General features: G+C 36.2%; 1 protein-coding gene across 20 annotated transcripts in view; it reads left to right on the plus strand.

The window, feature by feature from the left end:
- The window catches only part of ank2b (ankyrin 2b, neuronal), a 175457-nt gene that overhangs the window by 129379 nt on the left and 29399 nt on the right, over positions 1-16679 (plus strand). For 14 of the 20 annotated variants that reach the window (XM_053681249.1, XM_053681245.1, XM_053681253.1 and 11 more), the window contains 12 exons: positions 24-228; positions 749-845; positions 976-1204; positions 2061-2186; positions 2333-2455; positions 3208-3240; positions 4039-4060; positions 7657-12615; positions 13756-13833; positions 14178-14309; positions 14675-14821; positions 16488-16674. In XM_053681249.1, coding sequence (XP_053537224.1) covers positions 24-228; positions 749-845; positions 976-1204; positions 2061-2186; positions 2333-2455; positions 3208-3240; positions 4039-4060; positions 7657-12615; positions 13756-13833; positions 14178-14309; positions 14675-14821; positions 16488-16674 — 6338 coding nt within the window. The remainder of the gene's footprint in view (positions 1-23; positions 229-748; positions 846-975; positions 1205-2060; positions 2187-2332; positions 2456-3207; positions 3241-4038; positions 4061-7656; positions 12616-13755; positions 13834-14177; positions 14310-14674; positions 14822-16487; positions 16675-16679) is intronic. The other 6 variants (XM_053681262.1, XM_053681263.1, XM_053681258.1 and 3 more) reach the window with 5 other exon arrangements.

Here is a 16679-nt window from a genome sequence, read left to right on the forward strand (position 1 = left end):
GTTTACTTCTTTCTCTTGATTAGTCTCAGCCTGTGAATGTAGACATGGTGAGAAAGATCTTGGGGAACAAAGCTACATTTAGTCCTATAGTCACCCTGGAGCCCCGTAGACGGAAGTTCCATAAACCCATCACCATGACCATTCCTGTCCCCAAGACTTCCACTGACCCGATACACAATGGCTTTGGAGGAGATACACCAACACTCCGCTTGTTATGCAGTATCACAGGTGAGGGAGCAAAATTGTATAAACAACAGCTTATTAATCCAATTTCAATTAATCACAATATTAAAATGTTTTTTTTTCTGGCTGAATTTCTCTAAACAATTTCTCTAATAAATAAAATAAAAAGCATATTTATAGTACATTGGTTGTGTCACATGACCTCCATCTTTCATGTGCATCTCCAATTAGGAGGATCCTCCAGCATGCAAAGAGCTTTGTCTGTCTGTTTCCCTAAGTGTCTGATAATTGAGATCGATTTATTATTTATCTGGTATGATAAATATATTTTTTCATTATATTGCTTTAAAAAATCAAGAAAGATGTCCTGGGTCATGAAGGATAACAGATTTTAGGCAAAAAATAAGAGTACAATAAAAGAAGATGGGACCGTTTCTTAGTACACGTCTTTTTATTAAGAAATAGAGAAGTATATATTATGAAATATATATATAATTGTGAACAGGAAGGGCCTGTGATTAAGAACACAGTTCTTAGTTTTCGCCACTGCTCTGTGTTTAACCAGGTGGAACGACATCAGCTCAGTGGGAAGATATAACTGGAACCACACCTTTAACTTTTATTAATGACTGTGTGTCATTCACCACAAATGTCTCGGCAAGGTAGATTTTGATTGGTTGTTTTGTGCAATTCTATTTAGTATCAATCAGTGTTACATCTTTTTTTTTTTTTTTTTTTTAAATCACAGGACAATCATAGCACTTATTGTGTTTTCTAACTTTCACTATTTAGATTCTGGCTAATAGATTGTCGACAGGGCCACGAGTCAGTCAACTTTGCCACGCAGGTGTATCGGGAGACAATCTGTGTGCCATACATGGCCAAATTTGTCATCTTTGCTAAAACTCATGATCCAATAGAGGCACGTCTGCGCTGTTTCTGCATGACTGATGACAAGATAGATAAAACTCTGGAGCAGCAGGAGAACTTCACTGAGGTGGCTCGAAGTAGGGATGTAGAGGTAAGGTAGAGGTTTATGTGATCAAGATTTCTTCTGTTTTTGTGAAAGACTGATCTCCAGTTATCGGAAGCATTTGGCTGCAGTTATTGCTGCTAAAGGTGGCCCGACCAGATTTTGAGGGGGAAGTTAGTTTTTCACATGGGTGTTGTATGGGTGTTATTAAAAAATAATAATAGAAACTGTACAGTATTGTTTGTTTACTTGAGTTACCTTTGTTTTATGTAGTATTTCATTTGAAGATCTAAAACTATTTAGTATGAGATATGCACAAAAACAGAAGAAATCAGGATGGAGCAAATATTTTTTCACAGCATTGTACTTCATAACTTGAAATGTTATTTGCTAAATTGTTAACCAGGCTAATTTATGTGTTCAATCTTATAAAAATTCATCCCAGGTGTTCTGTGTTAAATATGTATTTAGTTTGTACACAACATTAAGATATTAATGTGAAACTCTGTATGTCTTGTCAGACAGAAAGATAGATAGATCACTTTATTAATCCCGGAGTGAAATTCACAATTTAGCTAAATTAAATTAGCTGTTTTCTTTTTTACAAGTATTGGAGAGAATAAAGAGGTGTTTTGCCACATTTCTAAAAGCACCATCAAACTGGTTGTATATTGTAGAGCTCACCATGTTCTAAAAATACTTTGGGTCTTTACAGTACATATCTATTCATTCATTATTTGTCTATTCTACTGAAATAACAACTAATATTTGTCAAAACCTATAATTTTATGTTTTAGTAACAAACAGTTTAAATTGTCTTCATTTCTGAAAACTGAAATGTTTAGGTAGGCTATAAAAGCCTATATAATAAGGGCTTTATAATCCTTGTGATGTTCCACTGAAGGTATTAGAAGGAAAACCCATCTATGCAGACTGCTTTGGAAATCTAGTCCCCCTCACCAAGAGTGGCCAACATCATATCTTCAGCTTTTTTGCCTTCAAAGAAAACCGACTTGCCCTATTTATAAAGGTAAGCTCCCTAACAGAAGCATGCTGTGTGTATTTCTTTTGAAAACATTTACAGTACTTCCTTGTAGGAGCAAGTTAAGAGGTATTTTGTTACGGGTAACACCTTCCTTGCTAAAATGTTTTGGTTATTTGTTGGAAATCTTCCAGATACGAGATAACACTCAGGAGCCTTGTGGTCGATTGTCCTTCATGAAAGAACCAAGATCATATAGGAGTTTGGCCCACAATGCTATATGCAACCTAAATATTACTCTACCAACTTATGCTAAGGTAATATATCACATTTATAATGAATGGTCATGGTGATAGTGTATAAAAACCAAAAACACACCTGTGACCCCAACAAGTCTCTTCTGGCTTCTGTGTTTTTATTACATGTGATGAGTGCATGAATTCTTATAATATTTATGCTTGTACTTCACTATTTCTATTAAATGAACTATTGATTTCACAGGTTCATATTTTGTAATACCTACTGCTCACTGTTACATTACACTAAGTTTCAGTTTAGTATAACTGTAATTAACACAATTGCGATTTTAAAACATAATATTACAGAGACTTTAAAACATATTACACAGTTTTAACGTCATGCTCAGTTATTGTCCACAAGCATATATCTTGTTTCACTTGCAGTAATACAGTAATGTTAGTGTTAGGATTCTGATTAGATTAGAGATTTAGGATTTGGTTAAAATTATGTTAATTATATTTATATAATGTATGTTTTGGTTATGATTAATTGAATAACTATTTGCAAATAATGAGGCATTTTACAAATAATCACTAATCAGTAATGGTAACAAAAAACAGTATCAGTATGAGCATTTTAGGCTGTATATGTCCTCCACACATACCCCCTCTCAAACTATGCCTCACAGGCTGGCTCGAGTGTTCTATGGCTATGGTAACTGCTCTGCGTGCTCTTTCTTTTTCCTTCTCTCTATCCTGTCCCCTGTTTCCCTTTCAATCTGTATCTCTCTATCTACTCCTTCTCTTTTACGGCTTTTTGCTCCTCAAAGGAATCAGATTCAGATCAAGAGCCTGATGAGGAGGTAACTGTGGAGATATTTTCCTATATTCTCTTAACATCCACACTTTTGGATGTTCTGTTTCCTCTGTAGTTTAAAAGATTTAACAATATTTTCCTTTTTTATTTATTTATCTATTCATTTATTTTTTACAATTATTATTATTTTTAATTACTTCACTTATATTATACTGCATATATTCAATTAATTGTCATGGTCAGGTCAAAAATGCATAGCCCTCAGGAATAACTGCAATGTGTAGTTATTATATAGTTTAAATCTATAATTGTAGGATCCGCCACTGTTAGTACTAAATAATACATTTTGACTCAAGTTTGGATTGTTACAAAATGTATTACATATTCACAAATCATCAAATGATTATATTCTTTTAAAATGGAGCATATATAGATCACTTGATCTTCAGTGACTGAGCTTTAAATCAAAGCAGCATATGTAATTTAAATTGACATTTTGCTCATTTATATGAAGCTTTTATCTAAAGCGACCTACAGTTGAAACAGGATACAACTGAGCAATTTAGGGATTACAGACCTAGCGCAAGCGTACAACAGTGGCAGCTTGGTGATGCTGGGATTTCTGATTAGTAACCTGAGGCCTTAACCACTGAACTACCATTATATACTGTATAAAATGTATTTGTGGTGACATATATATAGAATTAATCTTTTACTTAAAAAATGTGTTGATCTCCCTATTCTTAAACCAACCCTAATAGAATCATGGCTGCTTCTGTTTTCATTTACTGATGTTTCTATCCAGTCAACTAATCGCAATCATTTTACTTGCTTATCTTTGCAGACTAGCCGAATACTTGGAAGATGTAAGACATTTCTCTTTTCTAGTTCTAATTTGTCGTTCAATCTTTTAACCAACTCCTATACATATTAACTATTAAAGAATGGTAATGAGGTGCTACCCACATCCCATTTAACCCACCTCCAGCTTGTTACAATTTAAGTAAGACAGTATAATCTTTTGAAGCTTTTGTTCATTTTCTATTATGTTCCCCCCAAGGATGTGGGAAGTAGGGGTGCTCAGGGTGCTGCAGCACACCCGTCTTCAGGATTCCTTTAACTGCAAATGCCAAAATAACAATAATCTATAGATAAACAAATAAAGAAAAAGGCTAAATAAACTTTATATTTGAGTATTTGAGGACTTTTTGAGTTTGTCTGTTGGAGATAGTATTCCTCTAATAATCAAGAGATTTGACATTGATTACAATTTTTAATTTATTAATGAACGAAAAATTTTTAACTGCTCAAATAGTTACATTTATATCTGTGAGACTTGAGTCTTCAGGACAGAGGAGTTTGCAATTTTTTGGTTTCTTAGTAACAAGACAAGTAACATTTTTTTTTCTAGTTCATTTCGAGAGAGAGAGAGAGAGAGAGAGAGAGAGAGAGAGAGAGAGAGAGAGAGAGAAAACATAGGCTGGTGAGGGAATAACTGTATATAGCTGCTATATTGTAAGTGATAGCAGGAACTCTTGTGTCAGGAAATTTACAAAGTGTTGAAACCCAAACTTCTTCCATAAATGCTCAATAAATGTCTCCTAATGGAAAGTTTCACCATATCAATGACTATATGCCATTTAGGCTTAGATTATCTGGAGCTTCTGTCATACAAGTCCCTGTGAATGAGCTGTTATAGGAACGCTAATGTACTAGAAAGAGTGCATTAATGTATACATATCTTTTATATTACACTTACGCAAATTTTCAGATCTGTGCTGTTAAAAAATAATCAACAAAAGAAAATTAATCAACACTTCCTGATTTGAGAATTAAACAGCTCTGTGGTGTATAATATTAGATTACATTAGGATGTGACTTCATAGTGCACAACATGTGTATGCTGCTTAAAATTCCAGCACCCTAAATGTAAAATGTCTTCCCACATCTCTTGTTCCCTCAATTCTTGGGCATTACAGAGAGCAGGTTTTAAAAAAAAGATACTGTCCCTGTATGAACATGCAACATGATATTCAATTCATAATGTGATATTTGTGTCATTAAATAGCTTTCCACCCACCATCAAATTTTTATAACAAACTGCAAAGCAAAGTAGTTTCCTCTTTCCCTCTGTTTAGTATCCCTGTGCAATCATAAATACATGTTTATTTAGCAAGTCACTTAAGGCATCTGCATTGTTCACATCAGAGGTCATTTTAAAACAATTGATTAAAGACAGATTTACTGATTTACAAGACAGATTTACAAGACTCCAGTGGGTCAAAAGTTTACATATACCAAGTTGACTGTCTCTTTAAACAGGGAAAGATTCTTGAAATTTACATAACTGATTTTAGAAGCTTTTGATTGGCCAATTGTCACAATTAGGAGTTATTGTGGACTGCCACAAATCTGGTTCTTCCTTAGGAGCAATTTCCAAACAACTGAAGGTTCCACGAGCATCTGTAAAAATTGCATATAAATATAAATAATATTGGGACCACAAAGACACTGTGTTGTTCAGGAAGGATGAACAAACTATCTCTCAGGGATTAATGAATTTTAGTCCAAAAGCTTCAACTGAACACCAAGACAACAACAAAGGAACTAGTTAAGGAGTTGTGGGCATCAGATACCCAACTATGTACATCCACTATTAAAAGAGTCCTACATTGTCATGACCTGAAAGGCTATCATGCAATGAAGAAGCCCCTACTCCAAGACCAGCATAAAACAAGCCAGATTGAAGTTTGTAGGCGATCAACAGGACGAATGCCTTATATTTTGAAGGAGTTTTCTCTGATCAGATGAAACAAAAATGTAACTGTTGGACATAATGATCAGCTCTATAAATTATGGAAAAAGGGTGAGGCTTTTAATCCTTAGAATACCATGCAAGATGTGAAACATGAGAGTGGCAGCATCATATTGTGAGGTGTTTTGCTCAAAAAGGTACTGGCACTCTTCAGAAAATAGATGGCATTATGAGGAAGAAGGATTATCTAGAAATACTGATCCAAAGCAAACCTCCATCTGAGCTGGCGTGACTGAGACTGAACAGAAAAATTTTGACTAAGAGGACCACAAACCTGACTGAGTTACATCAATTCTGTCAGGATTAATGGGTAAAAATTACAGCAAAGTATTGTGAGACACTTGTGAAAGGCTGCCCTCTGAAAATCTCACTGAAACTTGACCCAATAGTCAATTTAAGCTAAAATATATCTCTCTTAGCTATTATTTTGAAATGACCTCTTATAGATATAAAGTAAACTCACAGACAGGAAATGCATGATAACATGAAATGTATGGAGTTGTGAAAAATTGAGTTTGAATGTCTTTAGTCAAGGTGCATGTAAACTTTTGGCCTCAACTATATCTATCTCACTAAAATCTCATTATTATGTAATTAATTATTTTAATTACACTTGAAAGAAAGTAAATGTGCTGGCATGATCGTGAATTAATACGGAAGTAATATACAGCAATTTTCATAGATTGATGCATGATTAAGGCATGTGATCTCTTTAATTAAATATATTACTTACTATATTTTGTGCAGTAAGTATCACAAAAATACATTACCACACTATGTAATGTAATGAAGTGTTTAATTGGTTATATGGGCTGGAATCAGTACTTACTAGATACTGACCTATTAGAAGTTAATAAGCTTTGCATGGAAATAACTTGACTTGCATTAAGCGTGTGTGAATGTTGCTTGGAATGGGTGAAAACAGTGTGATCATCTTTAAGTTTGACAGCTTGCTGAACATTACCTTCTGCATTGCATGTTCTAACTATATCTATTGATATTTATTTATTATTATTTTTATTAAGTTTTAATTTAAGATTGATTAGTTCCCAGACAAAAGAAGCAGTTGGTAATTTATTCCATCACTTTATTTCTGCAAAATAAACACTAGTTTTATATCACTGGCTTTCTTTTGGAAACTAAAATAAAGTTTTTGAATACATTGTTTATTTCTCTCATTCACCTTAATTAATTTTTGTAATAAACCTGAGTTTATTTGTGAGTTTTCTTGTGCAAATCTTTATCTGTGTTGGTCCTCCCGTGTATGAGAACCTATATTTGTTTTTTTTGTTTTGTTTTTTTTGTATTATTATTTATTTAAATTGGTATTTTAGTTTATTTATTTTTTCATTGTCTTGAATGTGTGAATGTGCTTTTGTGCGGACTTCAGATAAGCAAGTTATTTCCTGCTTATTCCCCTAAGGTCTATAAGATTTGGCTATAATTTGCTTTGCAGTTGTTATTCATCCCTGTAAGTCTGTTGTCTGTCCTTCTAGTCTTTACTTCATTCTTACAACATTCAATCCTGTTCTGTTCCTTGAAAATTTTGTGCCAATCCAAACCTGATCTCTTTTTCAAATCTTTGTTCCCTTTAATTTAAATTTTTTGTTTAATTTGCTCCTTAAATGTCCTCCTTGTAAATGGAAGATGATGAAGATACTGAAAATTCTACAGAGACATCCATCCTGAAAACTCACTTGATTCGAGATTCTCCTGCCCTTGCAAGCCCAGATTTACTCTCTGAGGTGTCAGAGATGAAACAAGATCTGATCAAAATGACTGCCATTCTGACCACTGATTCCTCTGAGAAGTCAAACTCTATGCATGGGGGTAGTCTAGAGAAGGGGGTGGAGGAGATGTCAGGGGAGCCTTTTGAAATAATGGAAAAGGTAAAAGAGGATTTGGAGAAAGTTAATGAAATTCTAAGGAGTGGGACATATGAAGATAAGGTTGTTGAAAAGTCAGCAGAAGCAGGAAGTTGTGCATATAGAAAGGATGAGGAGTGGGTTCTTCTTTCAGACTGTGAAATTGAAGAGGCCAAAATGATGGCAGCTTTTGAGACCCAAGAAGCGTTTCTTAAGGATATTCGAGGTAGCCGAGGGTCACAGACACAAAAGGGTATAGATGGAGACCATAAAGAGTACTTTCTGGATGCACCCGTGACATCTGGAGCGGCAGTGCAGGGGAGTGTGGTACAGGAAAAGTTCACTGAAGTTGTTTTGCGCAAAGGTGGAAAAAAATTTGTACCAACTGTGATCAAAGATACTAAAATACATGTGGCTGAAGTGAAAAAACCCATCCGAAGAAAAGGACCTCATGGACAGAGTGATGAATACAATGTACACACTTCAAAAGCAGGTTCTGTTAGTGAGAGAACAGAAAAAGCACATAGAGATGATGGCCTCTTACATGCTCCCTCAAATAAAAAAATGTCACCTGTATCTCCAGTAGTTGAAGAAACACCCATTGGCTCAATTAAAGACAAAGTTAAAGCTCTTCAAAAGAAGGTGGAGGAGGAACAAAGAGGCCGCAAGCAGACTGGCAGCAAATCCTCTCCTGGCTCTTCAGCGAAAAAATCATCTCCTGTTATTAAAGAGCAAAAAACAGCAACCAATAAAAAGACACAAGCGCCCATAAAATCACCAAAAAATGAGTCAGAGAGACTAGAAGAGACCATGTCAGTAAGAGAACTCATGAGGGCTTTTCAGACAGGACAAGACCCTTCAAAGGGAAAGTCTGGACTGTTTGAACATAAAGCAAGTTCTGGACCAAAGCATACAAAAACAGTTAAAATAAACGAGACTCTGTCCACACAGTCCCAGTCTCAAGTATCATCACTTGAACAAGAAGTGTCACTTGAAACTATAAAATGTTTTGACCCAAAGAAAATAAACGAACTTCAGATTAGCACAGAGATACAACATTCTCAAGACTTAAGTTCCAATGTAAGAGCAGAACCAGACAGTGTTCAGTGTCAAGATCTTCAAATGGCAAAAGCGCAAGATGAGATTTCTTCTGCCTTACATTCAGCAGACCCTACAGTCCAAAGAAATTTGGCTACTGCAGTAACCCAAGATTTGTCTAAGGACACTAAATTATCTCAAATTTATAGTGGCCCGGATGCACTTGATTACAGCTCTGACATTCACAAAATTGAAGAGCTAGCCGTTTCCCCTTGTACCAGCATAGGTGAAGGCGAAGTCCACATAAGCTCAGAGGACAGTGACAAACATGAAGGCATGGCAGAAACTCTGGATACAAGTCCTGAAAGCCTTTCATCATCACCCAGACAGCCAGATCAATATATAGATGGAAAGCTCTCTAAAGTAGAAACAGTTACAGCCAAAGATGAGACAAGTACACTATCTAACTCCTCTTCCACTGGTGCAAAGACAGCTGATGATCAGGCATCTACAGCAACTCTTGGATACTTGTCTGTGAAAAATGCAGTGGATTATCCTTCAAAAAGTGAGTCTGTGTCTGCTTCTCAGGGCAAAACTGTTAAATTTGTTGATGACAAATTCTCTGTGGATGAGGACATTCTTTTGATATCATATAAACCACCAAAATCTCGAAAACTAATGAAAAGAGGTTCTGAAACAATAGACAGTTTTTTGAGTGATGAAGAACCATCAGATGGTCAACAACTATCAACCTCAGCTGACTACCTGGCTACAAGGGCTGATATACAGGGTTATAGTGGTTTAGTACTGCCTCTTAGACATCCGGATTCAGAAACCATTAGTCCAGTAGCTGATGATTCTATAACCATTAGTCATAAGGACTCATTAGAAGGTAGTCCCCTTATGGAAGACAACTCCTCCCATAAATCCCCAGACTCAATTGAACCTAGTCCAACTAAAGACTCCCCATGCTGTGACTCTCTAGAAAACAGCCCTGTAGAACAAAAAAACATCATGGCCTTGCCTCCTACAGTAGAGCAACCCAGTGTGACTGCAGGGCACCCGACATCCTCCAAAGCTCCTGAGTTACCCCCAGAAAATTTGCATAGACTCCCCAGAGACCAGGAGGGTAGTGCCGACGATGACAGTTGCGAGCAGACATCTCAGCTGACGAGTTCGGGTAAGAGTCCATTTTCCCCTGACACCCCAAGTTCTGAAGAGGTAAGTTATGAGCTCCATTCCAAAACCCCAGACCCTATGGTCCTGTCCATGTTCCTAATTCCATCTGTCATACCTGAGGATGCAGAGGGAAATGTGTTGGAGTGTATCATGACCCAGAGGAAATTCGCCCCTGAGGAAGAGATGTTTAAAATGGCTGCCAAAATAAAAACATTTGATGAGATGGAGCAAGATGAAAAAGACAGAAAGGGCAATAGTAAAGATATCTTCTCTCAGACCATGAATGAGTCTGAAAGAGGACATGAAAGCTTCATATTAATTGGGCCTGAATCCAAAGTTGAAACAGCCTCAGTGGATGGCCTTGGGCCTACTGAGACAAAACAAGGGTCAGAGGTAGCACAATCTATTGAACCTACTATTAAAGTACAACCTCCCTCTCCTTTTCCAGCAGGTGTGCATGAGATCCCTCAAACATCTGAGGACATGGCCCACACTGCAGCATCAACAGATGAATCAGCAATGGAGGGACCTCAGTCTGTCTCAGAAAAGCATGCAAACGCCCATCAGATCCCTCTACAAAAAGAAATGCAGTCGCTTAGTATGAAAGAGTTACAACAGACCAACAATCAATTGTTAAGCAATGAAGGGAAGGTCAAAATACCTTCTGAACTAAATGAGGAAATCCAGAGAAAGTCAAGGGAAAGCAAATATGATGATAAGGGTAGAAAGCAGAAAGATACATCAGACTACCAGGGAGTTTATAGCAAATCACATAATCAGGTAGAATGTAATGTAACAGATGATGTTAAAGGTGATCACATAAGGCCTGCAGGGATATCTGATCTAGGTTCAAACAGGGAAAGTTTAAGGGCTGAAAGTGATTATTTGCCTAGTGTTATTGGGCAGGCTAGGGAAACATTTAAACCAGAAATATGCATATATGATGACACTGGAGAAGATGATTTAGAGGAAGAGCTTCCTAAAACTAAGTCTAGAGGGGTAACTGCGAAAACTCTGGCAGACAACTGGAATACCATGCGGGAAGATGATGATGCCTTTGCAGCAAGAGTCAAAGAAGAGGAGCAAAAGATTTTGGGTCTGGCAGTAGATCGACAGTCCCAAGGTGCAACTCCAGACACCACACCAGGAAGGACGCCCACCGAGGAAGGCACGCCAACAAGTGAACAAAACCCTTTCCTTTTTCAAGAGGGTAAACTATTTGAAATGACTAGAAGTGGAGCAATAGACATGACCAAAAGGGGATATGAGGAGGAAGGCTTTGCTTATTTTCAAATAGGAGAACAACCAATTGAAGAGGCACTTATAGAGGATATTATGGAAGAACCTGATGCAGACTTTACTAGAGCAGAAAGAGAGGTTGCCATAAACCTCACTGTGCAGATTAAACCAGAAGACACTGAGGAATTTTCAAAAGAGGCTACAGGCATATCCATTCACTCCACACCTGAGGATGATCAATCAGGAATAGCTTCTAAGTCAGATGCCTCAAAGTCTACAATTCCCATTAAATTGGCTGTTTCTGCTTCACCCAATACAAGTAAAAAACACACTGAAAAAGAAGCTGTAGAAATAAAAACAGATAAGTTAGCTGAAAATATTTCTTCAGAGACTGATCTTGGTTCTTCAGACACTATCATAACTGATGTTCAGACAGCGGTGTCAACAGTAACCAGATCAGTTTATTCCCAGCAGGACCAAGAGTCCTCAGATTCCTCCCCAGAGGATGAGCACTCAGTGATAGAACTACCCAAAGCACCTGAAAAAACATCTCAAACATCCAAAATGATATCAAAGTCGAAAGCAAAGCCTGACTGTAAAGGTAATACTTCATCTACTCAGAAAAAGTCCTCCTACTCTACAGAGGAGGAGAAGCAAAAATCAAGAATCCCTATAAAAGCTCTTTCCCACAAATCAGCTACAGAACATGATTTATCTGTGAAATCTCCTAAGGAGAAAAAGTCTAAATTGCCTGTAAAACCTGAAACAAAGAGAAAATCTGAGACAGACACAGGTCCCTCTGTAAGCTCCAGAGTGGCAAGGTCTATCAAAGCCAAGAGCTACTGTGAAAGTGATTCTACAAAGAAACCAACAAAAAAGGACCAGGGTCATCCAGCAGGTACTGAGTTGCCCAACAAATATAAGACATTACCATCAAAGCTACCTGTCAGGGGAAAGCCTGGTCAAGCAACTCATACTACTACAACTGGCAAAAAAGATCAGCAATCCGAGAAGCACAAGAAGTCTATTGATTTTTTTGAGGAGATTAGTGATGAGGCAGCTAAGCTAGTGGAAAGGTTGGCCCAAGCAGAAAAAGAGACAGAGGAGGAAGCTGCCATGTCGGATGATGAAAGCAGCACCATAGATGTCTCAGTAATAGAATGTGAGCCTTTCCCTGACATGCCTCTTCCTGAGGACCCATTGGTCATTAGGCCTCGATGGGACGACCCTGTTGAGACGCAGATGGAAAGAATCCCTGCTGATAAAGCTCAAGTCCAAAGTCAAGGTATCCCCATCATAAGGGGCCCATTCTCTCTCTCTCATCTGCCTCAGCACGTTAGCAATGAAGGTGCTGCCTCTCTGTCTTGTAGCTAAAGCTTCAACTCTTTCTGGTGCTTTTGTGACGTTTGAATTGTGTTTGTGTCTGTCTCCTTTCCTTGTATGTTAGCGTATTGTCAAGAATTATTTTATTAATTGGTTTTATAAATGATATTTTTTATTAAAGAGTTTATCTTCAGAGCATGCTGAAATGGCTGCTGCCGTACATTATGCATACACATAGAATTATGTTTGCCCTCCTACATAATTCCTTACGTTTACTGCCAAATAACAATATTTTCCATGAAATTTCCTGCAGTGCACTATAGTTTATAGTATACACCAGAACAAAATAGATAAAAACCTTCACAGAATTATCAGAGAATGTGTCTGACATTAAAATGTACACTGGAAATCCTACCTAATCACAGCTAATCTAGCTAATCACAATACCTCTGATATTTTAATGTTTGGTAATTTTTCATTAGAATTCAAACATAATTCAAACACATTTAAAAACAAATAGTAAAAGTAGTTTAAATGCAAGAGAAAGCCAGTGATAATATGCAGATGGGTGACAAATTAAAGGAAAACACTGGTAGCTCTATTATTCGGTGGGAGATATTTTGTTAGCATGGTTTGTGACCTTAGAGTGAAGAGTGGGATGGGATGGGATCTTGGCAATGCCCTATTTACAGGGCATGGGGAATCATTGAATGTTTAAAAAAATAATAATAATAATAATTATGTAAGTCGCCAGATCTCAACCTGGTTGAACATCTATGGGAGATTTTGGACCAATGTGTTAGACAACGCTTTACACAATCATCATCAAAACAGCAACTAAGCAATTATCTTTTGGACAAGTGCTTCTCCTTCTCTCCATTACAGTTCCAGACACTTGTGTCAAGTCCCATCAAAGCAAATAGTTTTTTTCCCTTTTCATTTGTCACCTACCTGTATTTAATTTACATTTTGTGTACATTAGTGGTGAATATGATTTTTTTCTGACTGCTTCTATTCAAAATTATAGGGACCATGTTTTCTTAGTTGTTTAGTATGTGTTTTGGTGATGGCATCTTATGTATCTTGACCATGGCATTTGCAGCGGATCCACAGGATGAGCTTGACAGGAAGGAAGGACGATTGGCTGTAATGGCTGATCATCTTGGTTTCAGCTGGACAGGTAAAAGCAGCATTAGTATTTGGTAATATCACAGGAACATTGACAGAAAGATTCATGGTACAAAGATCTATACATCACCCATATCCCCTGTACCTCTAGCAAGAATTTTAAATCACACATTATATGTGTGATCAGATGGGTTTACTATTTACTACTTGTTTTCAGTAAGTTGACAGATTATATAAAAATTAGGATGGCTTTGTATTCATAAATACTGTATGTACAATTTAAATAGAACTCACCAGTAAGTAACATTAGCTCTTACTCCATTTAAAATTCAAACAATATTATTTGCCGTACGTCTTTTCTTTTAAACATTGCTGTGTTTACTATTGTTCATCTAGAGCTGGCTTGTGAACTTGAATTTGATGAAGAGCAGGTCAATCAGATAAGAGTAGAGAATCCAAACTCATTACAAGACCAAAGTCATGCACTCATAAGACTATGGACAAAAAGAGAGGGGACGAATGCTACAGGTAGGATTGTTAATCACTTTCTAAAAGGGAATATCAGTGTCACTTTGGTACAATTATTACAAGTATTGTATTGAAGATTCATTTAAACATTTAGCTCACTGGTTCTACTTTTTTATTTACCACAAAAGTAAACCAAGACATTGTTTTATTGTACTGTATGCCAATAAAAATGTCCACAGAAATCTGTCTTGACATGTAAGTGGTCAACCCAAGATAATATGTCCTAAAAAATGGATAATATTGTTATTAGACATTACGGGAGACATAGATATTGTTAATTAGCTTAAATCTCAAACTTGAATGGTAAAAAGGATCATAAACAAAATGCATATTTAATGTTTTGAATCTTTTCAAATTACCCACAGAAAGCACTTTGATCTCAAAGCTCACAAAGATTAACCGTATGGACATCGTACATCTCATCGAAGCAAAGATTGTACAGTCCACTCAGGACCACTCATCACATACCTATGCAGAAATTGAGCAGTCTATATCACAGGACCACAGTGAAGGTAACCGTAACATTCATTTGAGAAATATGAAAATAATACAGTCCCCTCCAAAACTATTGGAGCGGAAAGGCAAATTAAATTCTTTGTGCTATACACCAAAGACATGGATTATATATATATATATATATATATATATATATATATATATATATATATATATATATATATATATATATATATATATATATATATATATATATATATATATATATATATATATATACATATATATATATATATATATATATATATATATATATATATATATACATATATATATATATATACACACACATATATATACATATATATATATATATATACATACATACACACACACACACACACATATATATATATATATATATATATATATATATATATATATATATATATATATATATATATATAAAATTAGATATAGGATAAGAGTTTAGGATTTCAGCTTTTATTTACTTGTATTTACCTCTAGATGGGGTATGGTCTGGTGATTGACTTGGCCAGTCTAAAACCTTCCGCTTTTCGCCCTTGATAAAGTCATTTGTTGCGTTGGCAGTGTGTTTTGGATCATTCCAAGTTCCTGCAGATTAATTTGGATGTACATCTCTGTATATTGGCAATACAGTAAACTTCTGAATTTATTTTGCTGCTTCCATCATGAGTTACATAACCAATAAAGATTAGTGAGCCTGCTCCAGAAGTACCCATGCAAGTCTAAGCCATGACACTACCTCCATCATGTTTCACAGATGAGCTTGTATGTTTTAGATCATGAGCAGATCCTTTCTTTCTCCAGACTTTGGCCTTTCTGTCACTTTGGTAGATTTGCTCTTAGTGTCAGAACTCTTATGGCTCATCTCTGTATTTCTTTGCAACTTCCAATCTGGGTTTCTGATTCTTACTGCTGATAAGTGGTTTGCATCTTGTTGTTTTTCCTCTACATTTCTGCTCTTGAAGTCTTCTGGATTGTGATACTTTCACCACTGGCCGATGGAGGTTGTTGGTGATGTCACTGAATGTTGTTTTTGGGTTTCTGTAATCAGCTGTTGTTGTTTTCCTTGGCTGACCCATTCGGTGTCTGTTGCTCAGTTCACCAGTGGTTTCTATATTTTATAGGACATTTCAAATTATTGTGTTGGTTATGTCCAATGTTTGTGCATTGCCTCTGATTGATTTTCCCTATATTTTTCTTTATTTGAACAACAAATGCAGTCTTCACAGGTGAAACTGAAGGCTAAATCCAAGCGTAGATGTTTAGATCTATTTATTGTTTAAACAATCAATATAATAGGACACACCTGGGTAACAAGAAACACCTATCAGTCATATGTTCCAATATTTTTAATCACCTACAAATTGGGTGGTCTTATACAAAAAAAAACAACAACATATAAATACCAGGAAATAACAGTTTAAATTTTAAACACTCTTCTCATTTTCATCTTTTGATCGTGAATCCAAAATGTCTTCAGACTACAGCAAAAACAAATTAATTGGCCTTGTAGTTCCAACAGTTTCAGTGGAAATTGTATATATAGTTTAAAAGAAGAGAAGATTGGGCAAATGTAATCATTGTAACCCAAAGTTAAGATGAGGAACTATTGCTCAATTTGTAGTTCACAATGTCTTTCCTTTAGTATTATATCAACTGTTATATCCCCTCCAGGTTTCACAGCTCTTCATGAGGACATTGACAGCCCTAAGCCAGTCCGCCACACAGAGCTCACTTCAAGAAGGCCAAAGTCTGGGCATCAACCTCCATTAGTGTCTGTCGAGGATCTCTCTTCTAGTGCATCTTCACTCAGTGATACCCAGAAAGAGAAGTTGCAGTTGCACATAGATAAAGCTGAAGAGTGAG

Source organism: Ictalurus punctatus, chromosome 7, assembly GCF_001660625.3.
Source record: "Ictalurus punctatus breed USDA103 chromosome 7, Coco_2.0, whole genome shotgun sequence".
Classification (NCBI taxonomy): Eukaryota; Metazoa; Chordata; class Actinopteri; order Siluriformes; family Ictaluridae; genus Ictalurus; species Ictalurus punctatus.